This window comes from Xyrauchen texanus, chromosome 12 (genome assembly GCF_025860055.1).
Source record: "Xyrauchen texanus isolate HMW12.3.18 chromosome 12, RBS_HiC_50CHRs, whole genome shotgun sequence".
Taxonomy (NCBI): domain Eukaryota; kingdom Metazoa; phylum Chordata; class Actinopteri; order Cypriniformes; family Catostomidae; genus Xyrauchen; species Xyrauchen texanus.
The window spans coordinates 27,186,929-27,213,072 of record NC_068287.1 but is presented as its reverse complement, the minus strand read 5'-3'; the positions used below and the strand labels follow the sequence as shown (position 1 = coordinate 27,213,072).

The 26,144-nt window shown below is 38.5% G+C and overlaps 1 protein-coding gene across 4 annotated transcripts; it reads right to left on the bottom strand.

The window, feature by feature from the left end:
- Nucleotides 1–9: 9 nt before the first annotated feature.
- Nucleotides 10–25,402, bottom strand: LOC127652879 (serine/threonine-protein kinase BRSK2-like). Of its 4 annotated transcripts, XM_052139301.1 has the most exons (20): nucleotides 24,674–24,686; nucleotides 24,096–24,359; nucleotides 21,311–21,405; nucleotides 20,644–20,729; nucleotides 20,350–20,490; nucleotides 19,190–19,306; nucleotides 19,080–19,113; nucleotides 18,892–18,960; nucleotides 18,526–18,672; nucleotides 18,036–18,067; nucleotides 17,755–17,919; nucleotides 14,897–14,994; nucleotides 13,826–13,976; nucleotides 13,223–13,283; nucleotides 12,133–12,736; nucleotides 11,755–11,803; nucleotides 9,528–9,651; nucleotides 9,029–9,218; nucleotides 8,835–8,924; nucleotides 10–3,478 (listed from the first exon to the last, which is right to left on the bottom strand). In XM_052139301.1, the coding sequence occupies exons 2-20, from the start codon at nucleotides 24,181–24,183 to the stop codon at nucleotides 3,261–3,263; spliced, it is 2,559 nt and encodes an 852-aa protein (XP_051995261.1). In that variant the 5' UTR covers nucleotides 24,184–24,359; nucleotides 24,674–24,686; the 3' UTR covers nucleotides 10–3,260. The 4 variants fall into 4 exon arrangements, with proteins under 4 accessions (XP_051995261.1, XP_051995259.1, XP_051995262.1 ...); XM_052139299.1 differs by having other exon boundaries at nucleotides 24,096–25,402; XM_052139302.1 differs by having other exon boundaries at nucleotides 12,133–12,682; nucleotides 24,096–25,402.
- Between the last annotated feature and the right edge of the window lie 742 nt (nucleotides 25,403–26,144).

The window sequence follows — 26,144 nt, the reverse complement described above, 5'->3', positions numbered from 1 at the left end:
TTTGTTTGTTTGTATTGTTTATTGTTCTTGATCACAGGCAATAATAATAGTGCACTTTAATTTTTTTATTATAACACAGACATTTATTTTCTCATCATTATTTTCCCCCTCCAATTTCATGACTTGCATTTCTCATGAAAAAAGTTCCTACTGTGTGCGATGGGGAAGAAAGAGTACAGCTTTACAATCTTAAGAGGAGTAATCCGTAATGACGACAAAGATAATCAATAATCATCAGTTGACTATAGAATGGATAAAGAACGAAGATATGAGTAATATTTTCTGTTTATAATGAACAGAGATTAGGGGGAATGAGCATACACTGGGGGCAGGCAGGGCATATGTATATAATGATAGAAGAGGGACTAAAGTATAATTCTATGACTGGGGACGAGGTATATAATGTATGGTAAATGAGTGAAGACTAAGGATACATATGAAATGTGATATGTGTGGTGTATGTGTTTCAAGGGATAGATGAGTAACAAAAACAGAATATCATTCAGTGCATAATGTAAAAGGAACGAGGATCAGACACATCCAGGTGAGGACACAGAGAAAGTATGTGGAGTTGTATTTCACATTCACTCAGAGCTGGTGTCCAGACAGTCTGTATTTGCACACTCCCAGACTTACCCTGCCTGAGAATTAACATAATTGAACATAGAACATCCTCAGGGTTTTGCTCTGGCATTTCCTCTGCCTCTGCTTGGGCATTTGCAAGTGATTGGGTCCGGCTGAGACCCTGAGCATGTTTAAGAGTGCGCATGCTAACCTTTTTGTATATTTTGATTTAAGGCATTTATTATAACTAATGACCAATGCACCTGAACATTCAACAGTTTGAAACAGACTTACCAGTCATCCTAAGATCTAGTGAAATATATTGAATGTGCTATTTAAAGTCATTTCAAAACCTCATGATGATGCATGAGCATCTTGATGACAAAACAGTCAAAGTGGTATTCCCAGTTGTTGTTTATTTTGGGAAGGGAGCAAATGTTATGGTTGCGGGAGGTGAGCGGAGGGAGGACCAGAGCAAAACCTTGCTTTGCATTCATTGCTCTTTGTGTCAGGAAAAGGATGGACCAGAGAGGGTGGGAAAAGGAGCATTATGGTAAGATTCTGGGCTACAGAGGCTTATTGGAGAAAGAGCCTTTAAATGGATATTCAGGATCAGGGTTCCCCCCCATTCATCACCTGATCTTTAACTTAATGAGCTAAAAAAGCCCCACTGATCCTGAGTCTGCACTTAAGAGAGCACTTCACCGATTCCCTTGTGTGGGTGAAGAAAGGGACAACTATTTGTTTGAATACAATTCTCTTTTTAGGACAGTGCATTCCAGTTTCAAAGTCCAGTTTTCATTCATTTTGTTCTGTATTATCAGTTTTGAGAAGGAGTCTTCTCATTTACAGTCATTTTGTGTCTTTTGAGTCTGTATGTGTTTGTACATGGGTGAAAAAAGAGAGAATACTGCTCGCATTTAGTACAAAGGACTGGCCTGGTACACACGAGTCCGAAACTTTGGGCTCTTTTCTGTAACATTCTCAAAGATGGAGAGTGAACACAGAGGGCTAAATATTCCCTCTTATGCCCTGTTTTGTTCCACTGCCTCCATAAGGTTTATTCCAGTCTTTACATTGTACATCCTGGAGGGTTTAGAAATGTATTCCACGTGGGAGACTTGCAAGGCATGGAGTCATTGCTTGGTTGATTTCTCAAAGTTGTTCTCCAGTTTTCTGCTTTTTGAAATGAAATGAAAATGAGATGAGAGAACTCAGACTATTGAAATTCGTTTTAAAAGGAAATTTTGCAGCATTTCTTTTTTATATGGAAACAAACACAAAGTTTTTATACTTTAATTGCCTGCATTTAAATAATAAAATAAATAAATAAATATTAATTTAAATAAATAAGTCTTTAAATAAACCAAAAAATATTAAAATATCTCTTTGTGTTTGTTTTAGACATTAATTTGTTTTTGTTTTTTTTTTTGTTTGTATTTTTATTTTTTATTTTTATTTTTTATGGCAAACTTTTCACACCTCATCTCAAAAATATAAGTTTAAAAGAGGAAACCAAAATGACTTTTTGACATCCATTCATTTGGGAAATTCTACCAAACATCACATTAGGGTGGAGGCCTTTAAGATTCTTTTCCTCTCCTTGCTTCTTTGTCTGACACTAGAGAGTTTGACTCTGGCTATATTGTACCTCCGGTTTCTGTATTAACATGTAATAGGATTCTTAATGCCTGTTAATTTCTCTGTGCCCTGCTTAGTAAGTGGGGTAGTGGATTTGAGAATCTCTGAGAACTGTGATGACTTACAACAGACCAATGAGTAAGCATCTTCCAGTGGGCAGCTCTTAACTACGTTTCTGAAACTACTGATTTTGTCAAATAGTTTTAGATCTACAAAATATCACAGTTCAGGATCTACAACATGAATACGAATGATTAGTGTTTAAAGTAGCCCATATCTTCCAACACTAAACATTGCACTAGTTTTTTCCAGGTAGAAGGCATAATCTGTGTTTAACTCATGAAAGTATAGCCACAAAGGACTTTGACTACTTCAAGTAGCATCCTAGGGTTATAAAATTTAGATTCTGCTATTTTTGATTCCTTTTTAAAATACCTATTTGTGCTCCATGTGGTGTTAAGAATTAACAACTTTCAGTTTCCTTTTCACAATCTTAAACAACTCATTGTGATATTCTTATGGATTTTCAGATGGATCATTGCTCATTAGAATGGTGATAACAGTGATGATGGCAATGATGATGATGAATATTCCTTCCTGACCCTCTTGCTGTTTGTTCCTCCATAAGCTTGTCTGCATAGACAGTTTGTTGCCAGTTTGATTACTGGATATGACCATGGATGTCAAACTCCTTGTTGCAGAATGAAATGATTTATAGCTGGGGTTTGCATTGAGCTGTACATCTTGTTGTTTTCACATTTAGAATCCATTGCTCCTAAGAAAGATTTGTGATTTCATCGTCTCTGGAAGTTTCGTTTTCTTCAATTGATTATTTGCACGTTATTGTCAAGGAGTAAGAACACTTCCATGTGGATAGACTCCTGACTATCTAACTGTTGCTGCTGGACCACAGGGTTTCCGCTAGTAATGTGAGAATCTGGGCTGAGTATACCTGTTGTAATTTACTGTGCAGATCGTCTAAGAGGGAGTCATATTTAGGGGGAAAACAGGGGAGGGGCTTATTGTGCCCACTACAGATATTCTGAAGAGTTCACTTAGGGCTGAGACTGGGTTCCATTTGAGGAAAGGAGGCGGGTTTTATCCTTGCCAGACCCTTTCCTTTGTAGAACACTCCCACTGCCCCCAATACTGCTCCCTTCTCCTCGCTCTCCTCGTTCTGCCCGCTCACCGCGATCACCCCCCCCCTCCGAGCGACGAGAGTTCTGACGGGTTGGTGTGCTGGGTGGGCGTGACGAAAGTCCATTCTTCTCATCTGTAAAAACAAGTTTAGAAAACAACAGGTTGGGGAGAGGGTTTTGTGCTAAAATGTGCTACAGAATTCTATCTAGTATCTTTTCTTGAAATTTGTGTCTGGGTATAAGTGTTGGAGAAGTTACATTTAAAAAATAAAACATTACAAATTTCTAACTACTCTAAAATTGTAATCAGATTACTTTTTGTTGGGAAAGTAATCACATTACTAATTACTTTTGTTACTTTCTAAAACACTTTAGTTTTTCCGCTCAACAAATCAATATCTAATTTCTCCTTGTTCATTGTCGCACACCATTCAGCTGTCACAGAAACACAAACAGATGTACATATGAATTGATATTTTAATTGTGTAGTGATTGAAGGCTGAAAAGTGATTACGAAACAAATACCGAGGCCCTGCAATCCACACTGATAATTCCTCAGTGTCATAAATTAAATATTCCTCTGCTGGTGCCAAGGAGTCTGAGATGACCCACATCTGGCCAATAAACGAACAAAGGAGACTTGCCCAGACAGCACATACCCGAAAACACTCATGTTAATAATTATTCACATGATTGAAGACTACTCTTCAGAAGAAACCCCATGCCATGAAATCTAAGACAAACTCCTTTTGTCCTTCGATATGCTGCACATAAATAAGGCCAATAAGGGAGCATGAGACATTTCCTGTGTCACATGCTAAAACTCTGTACAAGAAAAGAGTGAGCTTGAAAACTGTCTCACTGTCTTTGGAAGGATCCTTTTTGGAACTCTTGTTAGCAGAACATTTCAACTTATTCCAGGAACATTGACACAATCGTAAAACTAACTTTTCTTGGGTTTTAACAATGCATATACATGTATTATGAGCTATAACAGTGGTTCTTAAACTTTTTTGTCCCAAGGCACACCTTTACAAATATGAAATTTCCAAGGCACACCATTTTTTTTCTCAAAATTCAATGATGCGTAAATCCTCATAAATGTTAAAAGAAATTTAATTAAACCCTGCACTGCCTTTGAAACACAAATCAAAAATCAAAAATGTACTCAAAACTAGGGCTGGGCAATAGGGCTGGGATAAACGATTATTTTTTAAATGATTATTTTTTCAATGCATTGATTACTCTAACGATTCGTTTTTTTCAGTCCGATTCGATTTCGATTCGATTAATCGACTTGTGACATCACCGGTAATACCGGTTTCATCAGGGGTGGGGGTGTATAAAATGTTAAAAAAAAAACATTTGCCGGGAGTTTGATTGACTGGCGATCTGATCAATCAATCATAATACTCCATTTTTGTCCGACAAAGTAGTCAGGAGAGAGAAGATTAACGTCGGTGGATTTGAATTTGAATAATGGATTGTAGGCTACCGTACTGACGTCTTTCCGTGGTTAAAACAACAGTCCTTCTGATGTAGGCTACACTCATGTTTAGCCTATTTGATGCTATAAATTAACCAAGGAAAAGATGATCGGTTCACGAGCAGCTTTAACTGAGGCAATCTGTCATGACACATTAAAGAGCCACAAAATAGTAGGCCTATTTATGGTTTAATTTTCTTTGAATGACCAAATTTGAAAGTTGAGACTTTATTAAATGTTACCTGCTTGGTCCTGTCTGTCAGCGCGTTGTCAGTGTCCTCTATGTATTTTTCACGACATTCATAGCTATAAGCGCATTATTAATAGCTATAAGCGAAAACTTTAGGTGTCGACAACTAGTGGTCGACCGATATGGGCTTTTTAATGGCGATGCGATGCCGATATTGAGAAATCAATCTGGCCGATTGGCCGATATGAGGCCGATACAATACATGTGAATACAGTTACTGAGAGACAAAGAATATTGATGAAACTAAATGAACATTTATTGTACATATTTTTAATTGCAAAAACTATATTGTACAAATATTATTTACTAATTAAGTAATTAAAATGTAAACCAATGAGGTAAGGTAACACTTCAATAAATAAAGTTTTAGTGCAGCTTCTTGTCTGCTTAAACATTTACAGAAATAAAATGTTTATTAATAAAACGTAAACAAAATGTAAACAAATGCAATGAGGTACTGTAACACTTCAATAAATAAAGTTTTTTTTGTGCAATTGAAAGCAGACTTGTGTTTTTTACAAAGTGCACTTATTTGGTTTACACACACTCAACTATTTTTACAAACAGAAAATGTTAAGACTAAAGTGCTCACAGCATCACCACCAGTCCCTTTAGTTAGTAGTTCCAGTTTAACAGTGGCAAGTTGTAATGCAGGAAACAAAGTTTCTCTGCATTTATTCCAGTGAGCCTGTTCCTCTTCTTCTGATAAATTTCCCCAACCTCACTAAATACTCTCTCACTTGGAACAGTTGATGGCGGAGGACAGAGATATTTCCTTGCCAATGGTGCAAGGAGACTCAGTCGTGACTCATTCTGTTTCCACCATTCCAGTGATTGACCACTCTTTCGGTCAATAAGTGGCTCCCTGAGGTAAAGATTCAGTTCCTCTGTGATGTTCACTCTCATTTCCAGAGGTGTTTGAGCTCCAAGGATGTTGGCATAAATTTGATCAACAATACCAGTGGGTTCACTCACCGAGTGGTCTGGGGTGTTCACTGATATGCTCACACAAAAATCGCTGCAAAGATGCTTTCCAACAGGTTTTAACGTAGTTTTTGTACCAAGTCAAGTCAATGGAGTCGGACAAAAACTACGATAAAACCTGTCGGAAAGCATCTTTTGCAGCGATTTTTGTGTGAGCATATCAGTGAACACCCCAGGCCACTCGGTGAGTTTCATGTCTTTGTAAACTAAAGTACTAACACAGAAACCGAAAATTCTCGGAACAGCAGCATTTGTCCAAATTTCAATCTTAACCGTTCTATTTCATCAGAAACGGTCTTAAAACAGGGCTTTAAGTGTAAAATACCGAACTAACCCTTTACATAATAATGATTTATGTCTGTTTAGTTTTGCTTGTTTGTTTCTTTGAAACTTTGTAAGCCGTCACATGTATTTGCATGCTCGATTAGCATCAAATCGACAGGAACATATGAAAAGGTATACTACACACAATATTACGCCAATCATGGATAATTAAATACAGCAGACAGAGATAGTGAATAACTTAATTCAGATTAAGGAATATTTTTTTTCTCAAACGTATTATTACTTACCAGACAGTGTTCTCTTCTCATCCACCTCAAGCTTTTCAGTCCGTGGGAAAACAGCGTCTAGTTTAAACGTAATCGAGAACAGCGCGCGCGCATCTGAGGAACAGCCAGTCACGGGATTTTTGACTGTTTGTGAGGTTAAATGTTTTCTGTTTTGTTTAAATGTATTTGTCACATCTGTGACCCCCACTGGAGCTACCGCTGGGCTGCGGATCTGACATATCACAGTACTGTTTGAATAGACTTCGCTGCACACCGGAGTGTTTTTGTGTGTAACACAATGTAGCGTCAAGTTAGAAAGTGAATGCTGATTGGTCATTTACTGTGTCTGTCAGATGTCTGCTTCACTTCTGAGTGGCTTGTCTTACGGTGCTGGGCGGAGCAGAGCAAGCATATTCAGTTCATTCATGCTCGCTCGCTCTGCTCGCGCCAGTGGAAAAAGACTGTTTTGAAATATATCGGCCAAACGGAAATATTTATCGGCCGATGCCGATATCTAAAAAATTCCCAATATCGGCCTTGGCGATATATCGGTCGACCACTATCGACAACGTATTATAGCCTACTCCAACATCGAGTACAAAGTGGGGAGTTGAAAAAAAACTTACGGTGCTCTGTCATCTGCAGCTGCAACCGGGTGGCGCCTCTTAAGTTGCTGGTGCATTGCCGTGGTGCTAGAATGGAAGGCCATCTCCATTTTGCAAAGACGACATATCACGGAATTGTTTCCTTTTAAATTAAAGAATTCCCATACTTTAGAGGAACGAGTGCATGCCGCCTTGCACTTCTGATAGTCTGAGGAGCCACTCGTGTTGCTACTACTTGCCGGCGCCGCCATCTTTGTTTTGGGTCCCACGAATCGACGCGCATATTTTGCGTTGACATATTTTTTGCGTCAACGTCATCGATGGCGTCGGCGCGTTGTCCCAGCCCTACTAGGCGATAAAATAATTTCTCAATATTTTTCAGTCTATTAATGATATTCGATATATAGCTAAATAATTATGAATTTGCGCTGAAAGGGCACAAAAATGCTATATTTTTTATCAGAGAAACCATAACTTCATGCAAACAATCATTGTAGCCAAGTAGATTCAATATTTAAAGGCCATTAAATAAAAAAACATTTGAAAATTAAAAAGGCATGTTTCCATACAGTTTTGCATTAAATGAACACAAGGTAGAATGAGATCTAATCATTGTTATTGATATGCACGTTTATATTTATATTTTATATACAATGATACATAGTAGCTTAATAAAAAATATTAAAAACATTACAAAAACATTATTTACCTTCATATATTTATACTGTGGGACCCAGTCAAATGTATTATTATAATAATGAATTATCATAATTATTTTGAGGATTAGATTTGTTTTATTTAAAAGTGATATATTTCTTTTCTATTTACTTCAGCTTTTATTTTGAAACTTCACATGGAGCTTTTATTTTGACACTTTTGACCTCTCTTCTGCTCTTCTTCGTCACTCTTAGCCTTTCATCGACTAACTTCGCACAATGCAGAATCAAGGGAAGCTCGGAACGCAAAGTTCTGAGAAGGCTTTTCTCCCTCTGTGCTCTAGACTCACGCACGTGACGGGAGATGTAAGTCTTCTTTGCAGAAGGCCTCACTTCAAAGCCCAGCCTCATCATTCCAGCAACTAACTATCCACAATCTTAACAGAGGTCCAAAACATCAACAGAACAACCAGAACTTTCTACAAAGACCCAAAGAACCAAAGCAACGCAAGGAAACTAAAGTATATCTCCAAACTTTCGCTGAAAGTTCTGTGTCTCTTAAATACAATTTTAGTAACCCGAATGCAAATCGAGTTAGACTAAATGAAGTATCGATGATTCTCAAGGCATTGTCTATAGACTTCATAAAGTGGAATTTTTTATATTTAAATCTGCCCATTCCATTTAGCGTTCTATTATTAAATTCTTACATATTAATGGTGATGAATGCTGGCAGTTGTAAATGTATTCTGCCGCAAAGTTTCTACAACTGCAACAGAAATATTTGTAACCCAAATCATTGAAGTCAGTAACTGTAATCTGATCTAATCTACATATAACATACAATAATTTAAAATGTAATGCAATACGTTTTGTGTCTAAAAGTAATTACATTACAGTAATCATTTCTTTGTAATCTGACTACACCCAACACTGAATGTAGGTTTGGAGCATTTACCTGCAAGTGTCTGCACACCGGTCTCGTCATGTGTACTGAGAAGTTGAGCCTGAATAGTCTCCACCACTCTTTTAAACCTGCGACTAGGACCTGCAAAACAGACACCACTGCATTAATTCTATGCACTTCTATAATATTAGTTTTCTTAAAAATTACAACATTTACCAACACAGTCTCTCTCTTTCTTTACATACCTGATAATAAGGTGAAGGTGACACTGTATATGCCAGTTTCCCTTTTTCCCTCCCGTTCTCTCTCTCCCTCAGAGAAGGCAATGTCAACCTGAAATTTAACAGGCTTCTGGAAGACAGACGGACCTCCAGAGGACTTGTACTCTGCACGGAAACTTGTCTGAGAGATCACACTGTGACTCAGGGAGGGAATCTAAGAGGAGGAAAGACACAGTTTAAAAGACTGAATTTTCAAGGATGCTTCACAATAAAGAACAGTAACATTACAATCATATAGACAATCATATGGACAGTGGAGAGTTGCCCTGTCCGGAACAAAAACGAATGCAGTTGCATATAGCAGATATCAGATTGTGCAATCAATTAAACATTTCAATTCAGTAGGGAGGTAAGGGAAGGGAAGGGATCTAAGATGAGGAGAGAGGCATGGTTTCAAAGTTTTCATTTTAATGGAAATGGAAAAGGAAAGGAAAGGAAAGGAAAGAAAAGGAAAGATACTAACTGATAGAAAGGCGTGGACAATATCAGCCTTGATAGAGCTCAGTGGTTTGTCTCTAATCACCACAAAAATCTGCTCTTCCCTCTCCAGACTGATGAAATTTCCAAACCAGGACTTCTTCGCCAGCCTACAGCAATAGATTGAGATTAGGCTTATAAAAAAATATATGCAAATAAATACAAATACACAATACCTTGTTATTGTTTCTTGGCTCTACAGATAATAAATATTATTAATATTTAAGGAGTTTTGCAATGCTCAGTGGTATAAACATTGTGAATTGTTTTGGTGATTTGGTAATATACAAATTTTAAAACAACGGTTTTCTTTGAAAATACAACGGCTAATTCTGCAAGTGTAAATATAATATTATCTCTGTACATTAATTGCTTATCTGTCTTCATTCCTTAAGGTTTACTAGTTTTGGGAAAAGCAGCTGAATAAGCTGAAAAGGCTTCAATACAAACACACTGAATCATAGGGTCAGATTGATACTGTAGAACCACAATATCTTTGTAATTAAAATGTTTTTATTGATTCACACATCAAAACGAAGAAAAGAAAAAAATATATACATTGAATCAGCATTTAACCCCCTTCCAATCCCCAAACCCACCCGACCCTCAACAAACACTCCTGTGGTCACACATGAGCACATACACAAAAGAATATATAATAATCACACACATTAATAAATACAACTCGCTCTCCACTGCCCAACGCCAAGAGCCCTCCAAGAACGCAAAATATTTGCCCCATTTCCCAACAAACAATTTAAAAAAGTGACTCTACCCAACCTAGCAACCGGGCCAATTGGTTGCTTAGGAAGCCTGACTGGAATCACTCAGCATGCCCTGGATTTGAACCTGCGACTCCAGGTGTGGTAGTCAGCATCTTTACTTGCTGAGCTACCCAGGCCTCAAAAGCTTTCCATTCTTTAATGAGATCTAAAAAACTCAGAGGCAAAGCCATCTGTCCCCAGAGCCTTGCCTGTAGACAAGGCCTTAAATACCTCGCCAAGCTCCTCCAAGGTTATTTTAGAATCAAGAGAATTTGTTTGCTCAGCTGTCAGTTTAGGAAGTGCTAATGGTTCCACAAAGTTTCTAATATCCTCATCAGTTGACGAAGGCATGGACTATAAAGATCAAGATAGAATTATTTAAAAGCATTATTAATATCAATTGCTGAGGTAAATATTTTACCACCAGCAGAGTTCACTAAAGGAATGGTAGAAAAAGTCTCTCTCTGTTTTATATATCTAGCCAGATGTTTTCCTGCCTCGTCCCCCTACTCAAAGTATGACTGTCTTGCCCTGAATATCCAAAACTCTACCTTCCGCAACAAAATAGTATTATATCTGTATTTCAATTGGGTCAATTCTCTGAGTCAATCAAATAACATTTGGTGCTTCTTCTCTGCCTCTGAGCTTTTAAAATTCCCTTCCAACTCCATGAGTTCTCATGCTTTGGATATTTTGATCCATCTTGTTCGCTAGCGGATTAGCAGATAATTCCCTCTCCGATGACTCCAGATAATCGATTCATTTCTCCACATCCCCCACTCTTGTAACCACCTCAGTGAATTTCGGCTCCATGGCAGTGATCAATCGATATGTTACAGCAAGATCCTCCAAGTCAGCAACGACCTTCGTCAGCATTGCCGACTTGATCAACATTTCTCGTAGAATTTCCCTCATTTCTCTGACCAAATTGACTCCTGGCTCGGGGCCTCCAGGGGGGTGTCAGCTTGAGCACATAAGTGTCTTTTAATGTCTCCAGAGCCTGAGGATTTTGAGTTCTTTGACATATTGTCCTCCTAGATCAGTTATGGAACAGAGTGTATCGAATCTCACCGGTTTATGACATTAATAATGTTAAAACTAGCAAAGTGCATTGAGCTCGCCATTCACACGACCGAACCTCGCATGGCATCAAATGACTCTCTAAAGACTTTTAAACACAAATATCTCCTGAATATGTGTAGCATTCACGCATAGTCATTTATAAACTTCTTTTTGTGTGTGAGTGTAGAAGCACAATATTAAGCTTTTGTCACAAATCACAAGCAGAATTGTGTACAATCTGCTTTCTTTTGCTGTTGTAGGAACATTTTAGTATTTTGAAATCAAAAGTCACCTTGTAGAGCTCCCTGGTCTGAGATACTATATTTGTTTCAATATAAAGTGTGTCCCAAACACTTCTCTTACAGATTTGTTCCAATCAGTACTCACTCTGGGCTGGACTCTGGAGTTAAACTTGACATGTCCTCTGACGTAGGAACTATTAAAACAAAATATTGACATATGTAACATTACGTTTGACTTAATAATAACAACTGATGTTAAAGAGATAGATTACCCAACATTTCTCACTCCTGTGACTTTCGTGGAACACAAAAGGAGATGTTACCCTCAGTCACCATGTACTTTCTTTGTATGGAAAAGATGCATTGAAAGTGAATGGTGACTGAGGTTAACACTCTGCTTTTGTGTTCCGAAGAAGCAGGAAAGTAAAATGGGGTTGAACAGTATGTGGGTGAGTAAATGATGACAGATATTTCATTTTTGGGTGAACTATCCCTTGAAGATATGGAATAATGCCTCTCTCACCCTGAAGTCTTCGGCGATGAAAGCGTGGCGAACCCAGCAGGTTGTTCTTGAAGGAGTTTAGGCGTGTCCTCCAGTGGGCAGAACTACTGGCAGCCATTCCACCACTTCCCCCAGGGCTGGAGGGTGGGGTTAGGGAGAGGGAACCACCACCCACACCACCACCCCCTTCAGCTCGTGAGGAGCAGGAAGAGGAGGAGGAGGAGGGCGGGGTGGGAGGGGGGTGCTGGGGATGGTGCACAGGGGTCCCCAGAGGGGTGGGGAGTGGGGAACCCTGTGGGGTAACCTGCGACACATGGGCAGAGTTAGGATAGATGGTCTTAGTGACAGACTTCAGGACAGAAGGAGTAGGGAAGAAGAAGCGAGGGATGGGGGAGAGGAGCGGAGAGGGGGAAGGGGAAGGAGACGGGGGAGTCTGCAGGGGGAGGGACTTCATAGTCTGCAGGTGGGGACGCTCTGAGGGTGCTTTGGAGGGTAGGGTCTGGGTTTTTTGGTCAGGCACACGTTGGGACACCCTGGGTGTGGTGGAACTTCCTGGTTTTGGGTCTTTGGACTGGGTGGTGGAAGCAGAGGTGACCTCAGTTTGGCTGAAAGTGAAAACTGGGCTCTGACAGAATGGAAGAAAAAGTATAGAAGGATGGAGAGGAAAAGAGGAATGGAGAAATGGACACAGCAATGGTAATGAGAGTTAATGAAAGCTATGGTATATGATTATTAACATTAGAATTAAACTGAGAAGAGTTAGGAAAATTATGCATAGGTCTTTGAGACGCTTGTGACATCTAGTGTAAATTAGTAAACAATTGTGTTAATTATTAGGGTATTAATGAATTGTGCAAAATGCAAGTTAAGAAATACTGTTATAGACATGACCATTATGTATGTGTGTGTGTCTGGAACTGAGAGATCTTTGGTGAGAATAATGACTCCAGTATGAGGACAGTATGAGGTAGATGAAAAGAGCAACTGATTCCAATTTAACTTTGCTGTTTATACCATGATAACAAAGGCAAGCATTGTACTTTTCCACAGTGAGAACTACATACTCAATAACTGTATGGTAAATGTAAATGAAAGGTGTGGAGAAACTTACTCTCGGGCTGCTGAGGGGACTGGACGAGAGGCCAGTTGAAGCTCCGCTAACTGAGCGAGACCTACCAGAACAAGAGGACATACCAGTCAACCATCTCTTTATGTCTCAGGATATCATGGTTGCATTGTGTGTCTCATTGTTTTTCAGTTTGATTAGAACCTTGGATATGGTAATTTACTTAAACCACTTTTCCACCATCTGCCCAAACTGTTCTGAGCACAGTGAGACACGCTTCCAGTAGCATTTCCACTTGAGCATGGTTTGGCACAGCACGATTACAAACTGTTCTCTGCACAGATTTCTTAGCACATGCTGATGGAATGGCTTTAGTATGTCGTAACTCAGGATTGTCTATTTGCCAATGCCAAGGTAACTCAATTGTTTCTAGGTAGCTGGCAAAGTATGTCTGAGTACAGCTATAACTTTCATTCTTCCATGAAACAAAATAGGAGCTGTAAGGTAGAATATAAGAGATTAACAGCCTTAGTCATCATTCACTTTCATTGTCAGTGAAAAAATGCAATGAAAGTGCATGGTGACTGGGGGTGTGAGTCCTTAACTGTGGTACATTAGGCTTTTATATAAAGGACAATTTGCATGTACCTCTGGCTATGTGCAGAGGTGTCCAGTGCTCTGCGGGGAGGTGTCGGAGAGCCCTGCTCTGTCACACTCAGTACCTCCAGACTCTTTCTCTCTGGCCGGCAGCGCCCATGACGGGTCAACATGGGCGAGTCCACCCTCTTTCGGGGAGGATCTGATCACACAAGCGCAACAGCATAACACACATACACACCACTGTAACACAAACATCTCCTGTTTACACTATATGTATAAGTCAGGTGACAAAACTTACTATATCCAAAGATGGAAAGGTTTGTTTTTTATAACTGTATATAATATATATATATATATATATATATATATATATATATATATATATATATATATATATATATATAGTTTTTATAACTGTATATAATATATATATATATATATATATATATATATATATATATATATATATATATATATATATATATATATATATATATATATAACTGCAATTACAGTGTTAGTAGGGGAAATTAGCGTAGAAGCTGAAAAAGTAAATGGTACCTGCATACAACATGTGCTAGACAGGTCATGGCATGGAAGTGAAATTAAATGGCAGTAACTACAGTATCCACTTCACACCAGCTGTGCATAAAATAAGTATAGTAAATGTATAATGTAAGCACTGATGACAGATTGACAAAATATTCAGAGTCAGCATTTAAAGATAGTTTCCATTTCCTCTGTATACATTCGGAAGTCCTACTGTGACCAAGCCTGCACCACCTGTTCTCTAACTTGCTACACTGCCTTAATAACAAAGTAGACCAACTCCCCTGTCAAGCTCTTAATGATGATGATCCTCCACCTTGAAATCCCTTTTTAGTCCCAAATCTGGTCTTGATCTGTTTATTTTGGGGAACAAGCCCTCAATATGTTACATTTACAAATTACTGAAGTTTGTCTTAGAGGCATCCTAGAACCCTTTGAGGAAACTGACTTACTTTCAGACCTGAAAAAGCAGATTGGTTGCTAGGTTACCAACAAATCTCATGGTATTCAATGACTAGCTTTGAACGTGATAGCAACACGCGCAGGCCTGAATCACAAAAACATGCTCACCGACATCATTTCTGGGTGGAAGATGTTCATCTTCATAGCTTGGGTAGCGCTCTTTCCTGTCCAACAGAAGATAGTAGATCAACTTCTCCTGGTTTTCTCTGAGAGGAGAGAGATCGAAGAAGATGATAAAAGAAGTTAATGGATTGTTCACACAAAAATAAATATTCTCTCATCATTTACTCACCCTCATGCTATCCCAGATGTGTATGACTTTCTTCTACTGAACACAAAGATTTTTAGTATGTCTCAGCTCTGTATGTCCATAAAATGCAAATGAATGGTGACCAGAACTTTGAAGCTCCAAAAAGCACATGAAGGCTGCATAAAAGTAATCCATAAAACACCAGTGGTTTAATCCATGCCTTCTGAAGTGATTCAATCAGTTTAGGGTGAGAACATACAAAAATATAACTCCTTTTCACTATAAATCCTTAATCAGCAGTCTCCTTGTCTTTTATGATTTCAAGATAGATTTCACTTCCTAGAGCTATCTCTGCGCATGCATCAAAAGCTAGAAAGTTTAATCGAGCTTGAAATCATGATCGTGCTTAGAGACTGCAATGGCAAGAAGCTGCTTTTTGGAGCTTCAATGTTTTGGCCACCATTTACTTGCGTTGTATAGACCTACAGAGTGGAAATATTCTTCTAAAAGAAGAAAGAAAGTAATAAACATCTGGGATGACATGAGGGTAAATTATGAGATTTTTCATTTTTGGGTGAATTATTCCTAAAAAGTAAAGTAACACAACTGTAAACATACAAACAGAACAACAAATCCTTTAATATGCAATATTTTGTATATCTTGTAATACTTTTGCTTATTTTTCGCTAGCCATGACAGTGGTCCTGGACTTTATACTGATACCTATATACAGGGTTCGAATTATGATTTCATCTTTGTGGGGGTCTCTTAAAAAAAAAAAAGTAGCCTATAAGCAGGCGTGGTGTGTGTGATAAATAATTGCTTAACACTGCACTTGATTCTTTTGATTTCAATGTTTATTAATACAGGAGTAGAGAAACGAGTAGACTGTCGTCTGATGATGTTTTTTGTTTTTTTGAAATAAACCCGAATTTTGCCAAAGTTGTACCTGATGTTGGTAGCAGTCTTTTTATTTGTGGTGGCATGGTTGCTGGTTCTGAACTTTACACTATTTCTAAAATATTCTAACTGATCCCCCAGCGTGAGTTATTCTAGGTGACCGTTATTTAGAACCTGTCACTTTAATGTTTCCATGGTGACGCATCATTGCTTGTCACGTTACACAGCGCAACCACAACACAGCACTGAATGAATGATGATCTGCTTTTATGTCATTTTTCCTTTTTTATACAAAATATTAACAAATGTATTAGCTATAACATGAAACACTGATATTCCGATTGTCAAATATGTGCAAGTGGATGTGTTTTGTGGTTTAAACGCCTTTATAACAATCGCGTTAAGTTAGTTGAGCTGTATGTGCGATGGGCGGCGCCATGTTATTTTACAACACGTCAATTCCTCAACTTCTCACGAAACACATGAAAGTAAGTGGCCGGTGAACTGGGAGAAGAATAGAGTAAAATGTAAAGCTACTTACACAATGTGTATCTGATATGAAAACGTGTCTTATTGTAACGTAACGTTAATGGAAAGGATTATTATTGCCGCTTCCCTAGACATCAGTGTGTATTTTACAAACTCAAAATATTTTTTTGCTAGTACTTATGTGTATTTAAATGTCTGAAACCTAAAATAAACATTATGTGGTTGAAAACACAGAACAGTTGATCTGTCTATGGTTGTGATACATGACAGCAGCACTGAGCGCGTCTGTCTCTGGCTCAGCGCCAGCCAAAGCGCGAAAGCACATTTGAATTTAGCAGTTGATCACGTGATGCACTGACCGTTCTAATCACACCGGTGTTGATCGATCATACGTGCAAAAGGGTTAACATAAACATTGAAGGAATATATTGAAGGAAAAAATGCTTTATTTGTAATTTAAAATAATGGTGCTGATGATTTTTAGAGACCCCCACAGGTGTATGATTTTACTGCTTTCATGGGAGCTCATCCTCTCTCTATGGGAGCTCAGCTCCCACTGGCTCCCACATAATTCGAACCATACCTATATACCAGTGGCAGCTGCTGGTCTTTCAAAGAGGGGAAGCTCATTTTCGGCCTACATTATAAACTTATTTACCCTATTTTTTGCACTAAATCAATCTTAGGTGTTGATCTGCCCTGCTGTTTAATTCTAATTTTTTACTCGTAAGGAAGACTTTCAAATGGCTTCACCAAAATCAGGTCGACAATATTAGCACCGTCTGCCATCATGCGCAGTTTCACCCGTACGACGCTAACCTAGCCTACTGTATGAATGAATGAATGAACGAACGAACGAACGAACGAACGAACGAACGAACGAACGAACGAACGCTCTAAAACAAAATATATTAAACTTGGTAAAACTGAAACAAGGAATGTGGTGTATAATTGTGTGAAATGTATTATGCAAATTGACTAGCAATTTCGCCAAACAAATATAAAGAAATAGGTTGCAGCAGTTTGTCTTTCGATTACACTTGAGAAATCCGCGATGGGACTGAGCGCGAAATAGCTTCAGTGACTTCTTATAGTACAGATTCGCTGTCAATCAAAAGGAGACGCAGTCTTTCGACAGATCCTCCAATCATCACGCGGAAGCCCGGAGTCCGGGCCAGCCCACTCCTCATTCACCCCCAGAGACGCTGAGCGGCTGTTTTTGTGCACTGTTCTTTTCTGAATGAGAAGCCAAAGTGATTTGAACAAGTTTGGCCATAATGGTAAACATGATGGTAAACATGACTGTCATGTACATTTTCAGACTCACTCTTCACACTGCAGATCTCTGGTGAGTTTGACACGGTCTCTGAAACAGCCCAGGGAATGCATACTCTCCAGAACATCAGGGTCCAGATCTGTAAGCGACAAAATCCTCTTCACACACACACGCCTCGGAGGTGGCCGCTCTGGACAGGGCTCATTCCTTCCCCCTCTGTGACAGAATGACAAAAAAAATAAACACATCGATGAGAACTAGATAGGTGGGTAATAGACAACAAAAGACTGATGATTTTTTTTAATGACAAAGATACCTCAGATGATACTTACTGATACCAGGGGTGCTTCTGTATATCTTCCAACTGAGAAATGTAACCAAAACAAATCTGAATTATCATTAATACATACATATGATCAATGAATTTCAATAAATTTTCCAGTCAATCTTGATTACTGGATAAAGATTTTTAAAAATCATTCATAGAGTCTGCACTCACAAAGAGAGATTTCTCACCAGCAAAATATTTTAGAGGAGAGGTTACCAGTATAACATTTTAAGTTTGCTATAGAAATTTTCCATTTATGATTTTATTCATTTCCATGACTTCTCCATCTGGAAATCACAATGATAAAATTCCCTGATATTTCCAGGTTTTCCATGACTGTGAGAACCCATATTTACTTGTATATATAAGTATTTGAATGTTTTGGCAGTGCACTGTATGGGATTAGCCTTAATGAACTAAGCGCTTGTAGCATAAGCTGTTTTATGTTTGTGAGGGAGCACAGGTGTGTGTGTGTGTGTGTGTGTGTTGCCTACCGTGAGGCGTTTCTCAGGGTTGACCTCAATCATGCCACGGAGGAGAGCCTGGCAGTCTGGAGGAATGAAGTGAGGCATGTGAAATACTCCACTCTTCACCTTCTCCAACAACTGACGCAGGTTATCATGGTCAAAGGGCAATGCTCCCTATAGGGTGAGATATTACAATTTACACAAATTTCTGAGTGCAAGAGGCAGGTATTCTCATTCAGGTACGAAATAGAGCTGACATATCCCTGCAACCAGTGGTGGGTTATAGACATTAAACACAACACAGCCCCTAATTTTCTAACATGATGCAAGGAATTAAAATAAGGCCAAAGAAATTTTAAAAATTATAGATGAACGAGACAGCATTCTTCTTACCACCAGCAGAGCAAATAGAATAACCCCACAGCTCCATACATCTGCCCTGCGTCCATCATATTTCTCTCCCTGTGACAAAATAAAAGTAAATATAAAAACATTGGCTGATTTTTGTAAAAAAATTAATCTAAGAGACTTATCAAATCTGTATGATTAAAGCATACAGTGCTTATCCTATGCAGACTTACCCTGATGACCTCAGGACATGCATAATGGGGTGATCTGCAGATACATGACAGAGCATTAACACTTCATCTTCATTAACATTGCATTCCACACACATTTGAACAGTACTGACCCACAGCTGGTCTCCAGCAGGCTGTCCCCAACCTGCAGGGAGGCCATGCCAAAGTCTGCAATTCTGATATTATTCTTCTCATCCAACAGGAGGTTTTCAGGCTTAAGATCTCTGTGGCTGAGGAAAAAAAGGAAGGCAGACAGTGAAAATTACATTTCAATCAAGGGCAGTGTAGACACACTTTGTCTACACTGGATGCAAGCAATGTTGCAATGCCTAGACACCCTGTCTACAGCAGACGCAAGCGATGTCACGTTGCATAGCACCGCAAAGGCTTAAGGCTGTCTACACATAATGCGAGCGATGTCGCAACGCCTTGACACCTTGTCTACACCGGACTTCTCGCAGGATTATCTCTTTGTTTGGCCAATGGCAGGTGGCGTATGCAGAAAGCTGTTTCTAAAAAATTGCTATTCCATTCGGTGGCACTATTATTGCTAAAATGATATACTTCAGCTTTAAATTCAAAGAAAATCTTAATTTGGAATTTGACAGCCTTATTTCAATCTACATCTTCTTTTGGCTGCTCCTGTTAAGAGTCACAGCACACCATCCATGATCTACATATTTTACTTGGTACAGGTTTCATCCCGGATGCAATCCTCAGTGGCTGGGGACTCTCACTCACACCTATGAGGCAATTTAGAGTCTCCAATTCACTTAACATGCATGTTTTTGGACTTGTGGGGGAAACCAGAGCACCCAGAGAAAACCCACACAAACACAGGGAGAACATGCAAACTCCACACAGAAAGGCCCAGTTGAGCCAGGACACGAATTCAGGATCTTCTTGCTGTGAGGCAACAGTGCTAACCACAGAGCCACCGTGCAGCCTTATTGCAATTTATATCTAATATATACAATTTATAATGCAAAATAGTCTCAAATTACAGCAACATCAAAGAACCATCTTTAGATATAAATAGTATGTTTTAAATCAAAGCACATGTCCTGTGTCAGAATCTTGTCCAGTGAAAACATGTAAACAATCCATTAAGCAATTAGTCACCAGTACTTGTATCACAGCATAATGATGCATTATGACATTAACAATATCATTGTTATAATACTTTGAAAAAATTGCTACAGTATTCTTTACATCATTTATAGGGAAATAAGTGCATGCATCAAATAAAACATAAATAAAGATAAACTTTTACCATATCGAGTGGTTGTGACAGAAGTCCAGAGCAGATATGATTTGTCTGAAGAACTTTCTGGCCTCTTTAGGGGTCAATCTGCCTTTCTTTACAAGGTAGTCAAAAAGCTCCCCACCAGATACGTGCTCCAGCACTAGATACCTGAGAGAGGGCAAGAGAAATGTATTTATTAAACACATGCACAGAGCTGGATATAAGTGAAATGGTACACACAAGCACACTTCTAGAGAATGCACAATGTCAAGACATGACCAGACATGCTTCAGATGAGTGGAGAAACAGAGCAGTACTTACAGATATTTGTTATTCTCGTACACATCATGCAGTTTAAGGACATGAGGGTGCTCTATTAGTTTAAGAATAGCTATCTCTCTCTCCACCTGCAGGAATGGGGAGAGTGAGGAATATTGAAACAGAGTTGAAGAGACAAAAGTAATAACTGAGGTAGGAAAACACAAAGCAAAGCTTGAACATACTGTATCCTGATTAAGAATTATTTTGAATTAGAATGGTAGACAATCAACAGTACACATGTACAAAAACGACTTAGCAGGGAAAGCCTCACATTTCTATTATCACAGAACATTTGGGAAGCCACAGCATAAACTGTGGTTAATAAATCAGTTTGGGTTTTGCAGCAGTGTAATTGGAAAGCTATTGCAAGTAACAAAATTGCTGATAACCAGGAACTGACTGAAATTTTTTTAGAAGCTTCAGTAGTAAATGGAGTGGTGGTGGCGTAGTGGCTAAAGCACAGGGCTGTTAATCAGAAGGTCGATGGTTCGAACCCCACGGCCACCACCATTGTGCCCTTGAGCAAGACACTTAACTCCAGGTTGTTCCAGGGGGAATGTCCCTGTAATAATTGCACTGTAAGTCGCTTTGGATAAAAGCGTCTGCCAAATGCATAAATATAAATTCATTGCTGTTTTCTGTCTTTGTACAAAGTATGAAAACTTACTTTCATAAGAACAGATTCCGATAGCTTTTCTCTGTTAACTATCTTTATGGCCACTTTCTGTCCTGTAATACAATGAACTCCTAACTTCACCAGACCTGTAACAGGAACACAGACAGTCATTAAATGCATTTCAAAAGAGGGCAACCTTACAGCAAAATAGAACAACATATTAAATTAATGCTATGTGCTGCAGAAATTGACAGAAAGTCTTTTAATAAGGAAGCTTTACAATTATCCTCTAATTATCTTATCATACTGACTTCAGTATTCATGTGTGTAGAGCCCATTATGTCACATTAAACATACCCAAAACCACTTTCATAAGATCTTACATGTCTACACAGGACCGTTTAGGCCCGATGAGATAGCCCTGTATAAACTGAAATGTAGATGACAGATATCTGCAACATTCCCTGCACCATTTAATGCAATCAAGGTCAATTTACAAATCACATACTCAATACTCAAGTCTATCGACAACACTTTGACTTATGCACACTAAAATAATAAAAACTACATTTACTGTCCATATAGACAATCACATAAATCATTAATGGTCACCGTCTACAGTATTACTTGCCATAAAAAAGGCCACTTCTTAAAATCGAATTCTAGATCTGCAACACTTTTGTGTTATTACAGTTACATAAATTATAAAAAATGAAAATATATTTAACAGTAAAATAATGTAAAAATTTTGTTATTTAGATTTTAAAAGTGTTATTTTACCATATAATTAACGGTAAAAATGTATATTATGTTTAACTAGAGAATATATGTACTTTTACTGTAACCTATTGTTAAAATGATGATGAAAAAAAATAATCGGGCATTCCCAGAAGTCCCTGCATGACCCATCACATTTCATTATATTTTATGGGAATAGTTATGTTTCTTCTTATTTTTAATATCAGTTATGTACATTGGGGTTGTTGGTGTTTTATGTAGTTATCTAATTGTTTAGTTAATGTTTATTGCATTGTTTTAGTACACTTGATGAACTTTAATTTATTATGTGGCCTTTTGTAATTGCAACAGTGATTAAAGGAATATTCCATGTTCAATACAAGTTAAAGATGCTTTAAGCGATTTCAACCCTTCTACTTCCACAAGACTGAGCCGTTGAATTAGCCACGACCTCTCTTTCCAAAACCCTGCACTCCAAAGATACCAAATAAGCTTTATTGAGACTGACATCTTTCAGAAACTGTTGTCTAAAAAACAGCAGCAAAATAGCGCCCTCAACTGACAACTGTTATAAACAGTATTGCATAAAAATGGAAGTAAGTCTCAATAATTCCCTGCAACTACAAAACTATGAAAATGTGCGAAATTATTAACAGGTCAAAAGCATCATTGATACATTTTTATTTCCTGTTGATAGAGTCTAGTGCTGTCAGTGAGACATCTTATGACACTTATTTCATTGTTATCTTTCAGGGAGTAGGAAACATTTTTGCATACCTTTTCATGAAAAAATCACTTACAGCGCCTTTAAGCTCAATCAACATTTGTGGCATAATATTGATTACCACAAAGATTAATTTGGACTTGCCCCTCCATTTCTTTAAAAAAGCAAAAATGGATTGCTGTAAGACAATGGAAGTCAATAGGGCCAATCTGTAAACATTAAAATACTCACTATTTCAAAAGTATTTGAGTGTTAGTGTGATAAAATCGCTTACTGGCCTTTTCTGTGTAAAGTTATAGCCAACTTCATTGCCATGACTATGTAATGTCAACAAACCCTAAAACTCTAAAACGATTGTAAAAATGAATTTTACAGCTCAAATAATACACGAGTTTTAACAGAAGAATTAATGTAAATGCTTCTATTAAATGATACGCTTCACGCTTCTGTCTTTAAAGGTGCACTCAGTAACATGTCTTTGTGTCATCTTGGACTTACACTGACTTTAGCGGTTTGGATGCAGCATAATTTAAAATCAACAGTTTTCAGTTTCAGATGTCATTGTAGAAATGTTGTACTTACAGTCAGCCATGATTACTAATCAATGAATGACAGTGTCAAATAACAGGACGTCACTGAGATTAAGCGAGCAGTATTCAGCCTCCATGCAGACCCTCTCCATGTAGAATAAAACAGCTTTTATAAAGTTACTGATATGACTGTAGTCTTCATTTTAATGTGAGTGCTTGTGATTTTATACCTATGTTTCAAAATTACAATTAATTTCTTTTGAAGTAAAACTTTTTAAATTAGGAAAAAATGACTGAGTGCTCTTTTAAATCCTCCAAAAAATTGGCATCATTCACTTCCATTGTGAGTTTTTTTTATTATTATTATTTTTTTATTGAAGCAATCGAAATAATTTTTTGTGATAGTCAACACAATGCTGTCGATTGAGTTTAACTCAATAATAGATTTTAAAGTAAAAAGCAGACTTTTATTCCAGAAGGTTAGTTCATCAATATAATTATTTAAACGTTGGTGAACTGTAAAACAAATAATAATTATACCCGTAAAGCCTGATCACAGTATTTTTTTACGTTACGTTTTACCATACATTTTTTACAGTGGTCTCCGTGGCCTTTAATTTAAAAATAAACAACACAGCACATCCAGGCATTGAAAGAGGGCAATAACTACCATAAAAGAATCACCCCCCCCTAAAAAACTATTTCCCAAAATTCCACTGCACACACAAGCAGCTTTGATTACAATCAACCGTTCAATACATTCATTCTTTAATTAGACGCGTGAAGTGCAGCAGAAAGTATTTCAGTGTGTCCCAATAATATTCCAAATAGGAAATGCTCTTACCTGTCTGGCCCTTCCCCAGCGTCTTTTCTAGTCGGTAGGGCCCGACATACTGAGCTGCTTGACTCCCCGGCAGCTCCTTACTGGACATTTCGTTCAAATTCGCGTATATTTCTCAGTATATGGGGGTAATCAGTGTGTTTTCAAAGTGTATCCACGGGAATCTGTCCTGCTCACGTAATAGCTCCGCCGTAGACATCACAGACGGCGAGCGATGACACAGGATGCTGAGGCGTGATGTCACTGCCGTGGCCTACTCCCAAACATCTGATGGAAATCAATCGGTAACATTTTCCGTTTGCGTGAATAAAATAGAAACAAAAAAACAGGTTTGTGTGTCCAGCTAGGCCTATACCCTAGCTGTTACTGCGGTTTAAAGGGCCTGTGATATTTGTTGGAGGGGGCCACGATTAATACTATATTTTGTGAAAAATTCACAAAAGCGTTTTGAGAAAAAGCTACGAACAGCTGTGATGCACAATGATTGTGGCAGCTAAAGACAATAAGAATATTAGACAGACTGGTGAAGTCATCGGTTTATATTATCCGGTATCTTTAAAACAGATATTCATGTAGCCTACCGTTATCATCAAACTGGAAGTGGCCTATTTGTGAAAAACTTTGCCATATCCATCCTGCGAAACAACCACACATCTTGTTTAAACATATTTTTCTAATTTAAGTGCATACTCTTTTGTCAATAAGGCGTCAGCAGCATTGAGTGTTTCGTCTTTGATTTAAGTCAAAATGTTGATGTGAAGAATGATCACCCTATGATCGTCCTGTCGTAAACTACGGTTTATTCCAGGCCTCACATCCGGAAATATTGGAGAACAGTAAGGGAGAAAACAGCCACCCTTTCGCGAAGGAAAAGCCTCAGTGTCTTCAATCACTTCCAGCTATTAATCCACCGCGCGCGTCCCAAACAATTGTACATTTCATCGTTGTACGATACACGTAGTGTGGTTTTTTTTTCTTCTTTTTGCAGAAACCCCTTGCTTTATTTGTGCAGAACACATTCCTGGTCAAAAAACAAGCATCTTTAACTAGCGTCGGAGACTCCTCTCCCCCTCCCTCCCTCTTGTGCTGGCTATGTGCATATCACAGCATCTTCTCTCGCTCTCATCCCGTCGTCCTCAGCTACCGCGCGAGGAGTCATCATCTCACTCTCGATTTTGTGTCACAGTCGCGTGAAACTGCTTGACTTTAATCCGTTCTGTGCGGTTGCCTTGTATACAAGAGTAGGTTCTGCAGGATATCTCTCCCTCTGTCACTGGGGCCTTTCTCTATTTTCTACCTCTCTCTCACTCTCATCCGACACGAGCAGCATCAGCATCCGGGTTCTGCGCTGCTTGCGTCCCCTCCCAGAGCCCTTTTACTATTATAACCTACAACGTTAGCATCACAATGACATTCTATGAGTGGTCCTCCTGCCGAGGAGACCAAAGGCCGTTTTTTAATATATGTCTATCAGTGTGCTTAATTGACTGTTTTTGTGACAAAACATTTCAAAATCCTTTGGAATTAACTATGTGCGGCGTCTGCTACGAAAAAATGCTGTTTTATAAGAGGAGACGCGGGTGATTTTGCGACAAGCAGGTGTCAGTTTACGGCTCTCCCCATTCGTTTGTATGGTATCCGTAAACGGTGACCTACCGTCGGAACACGCTAGTTGACCATTACGCGCTCTACTATTGTAAAACAAGAGGTTGTTATTTCAGTATTAAAGATCTCTCTGCCTCCCTTACGATTCCCATCGAACATGCTCGTCATTCCCATCTACCCCCACCCCCATTTCCGTTCGGGAACACGTTCCTTATAAGCAACACCGGTCCTTATGTGAGCAACACCGGTCAACATTTTTATTTATGTTTATGGTAGTCTTGGAATTTATTTTATAACAGTTATTGTTATGGGCTGTCCCTTTTTTATGGAATATTTTTGTGTCATTTTTTACATTTCCTTTAGAAAATATAGAACCGCAATAATGTAACGGAACACATGCGAAACTGCTGTGCGGCAAAATGAATGCGCCAAAGGCTACCTGCATTT

Coding starts and splice junctions, on each gene's coding strand:
- LOC127652879 (XM_052139299.1), bottom strand. CDS start 24,183: ATGTCCAGTAAGGAGCTGCCGGGGAGTCAAGCAGCTCAGTATGTCGGG. Junction 20,491..20,643: donor TACGAGAATAACAAATATCT/GTAAGTACTGCT, acceptor GCCCTCTCTCAG/GTATCTAGTGCTGGAGCACG. Junction 13,284..13,825: donor ACCTCTGCACATAGCCAGAG/GTACATGCAAAT, acceptor TTGTTCTGGTAG/GTCTCGCTCAGTTAGCGGAG.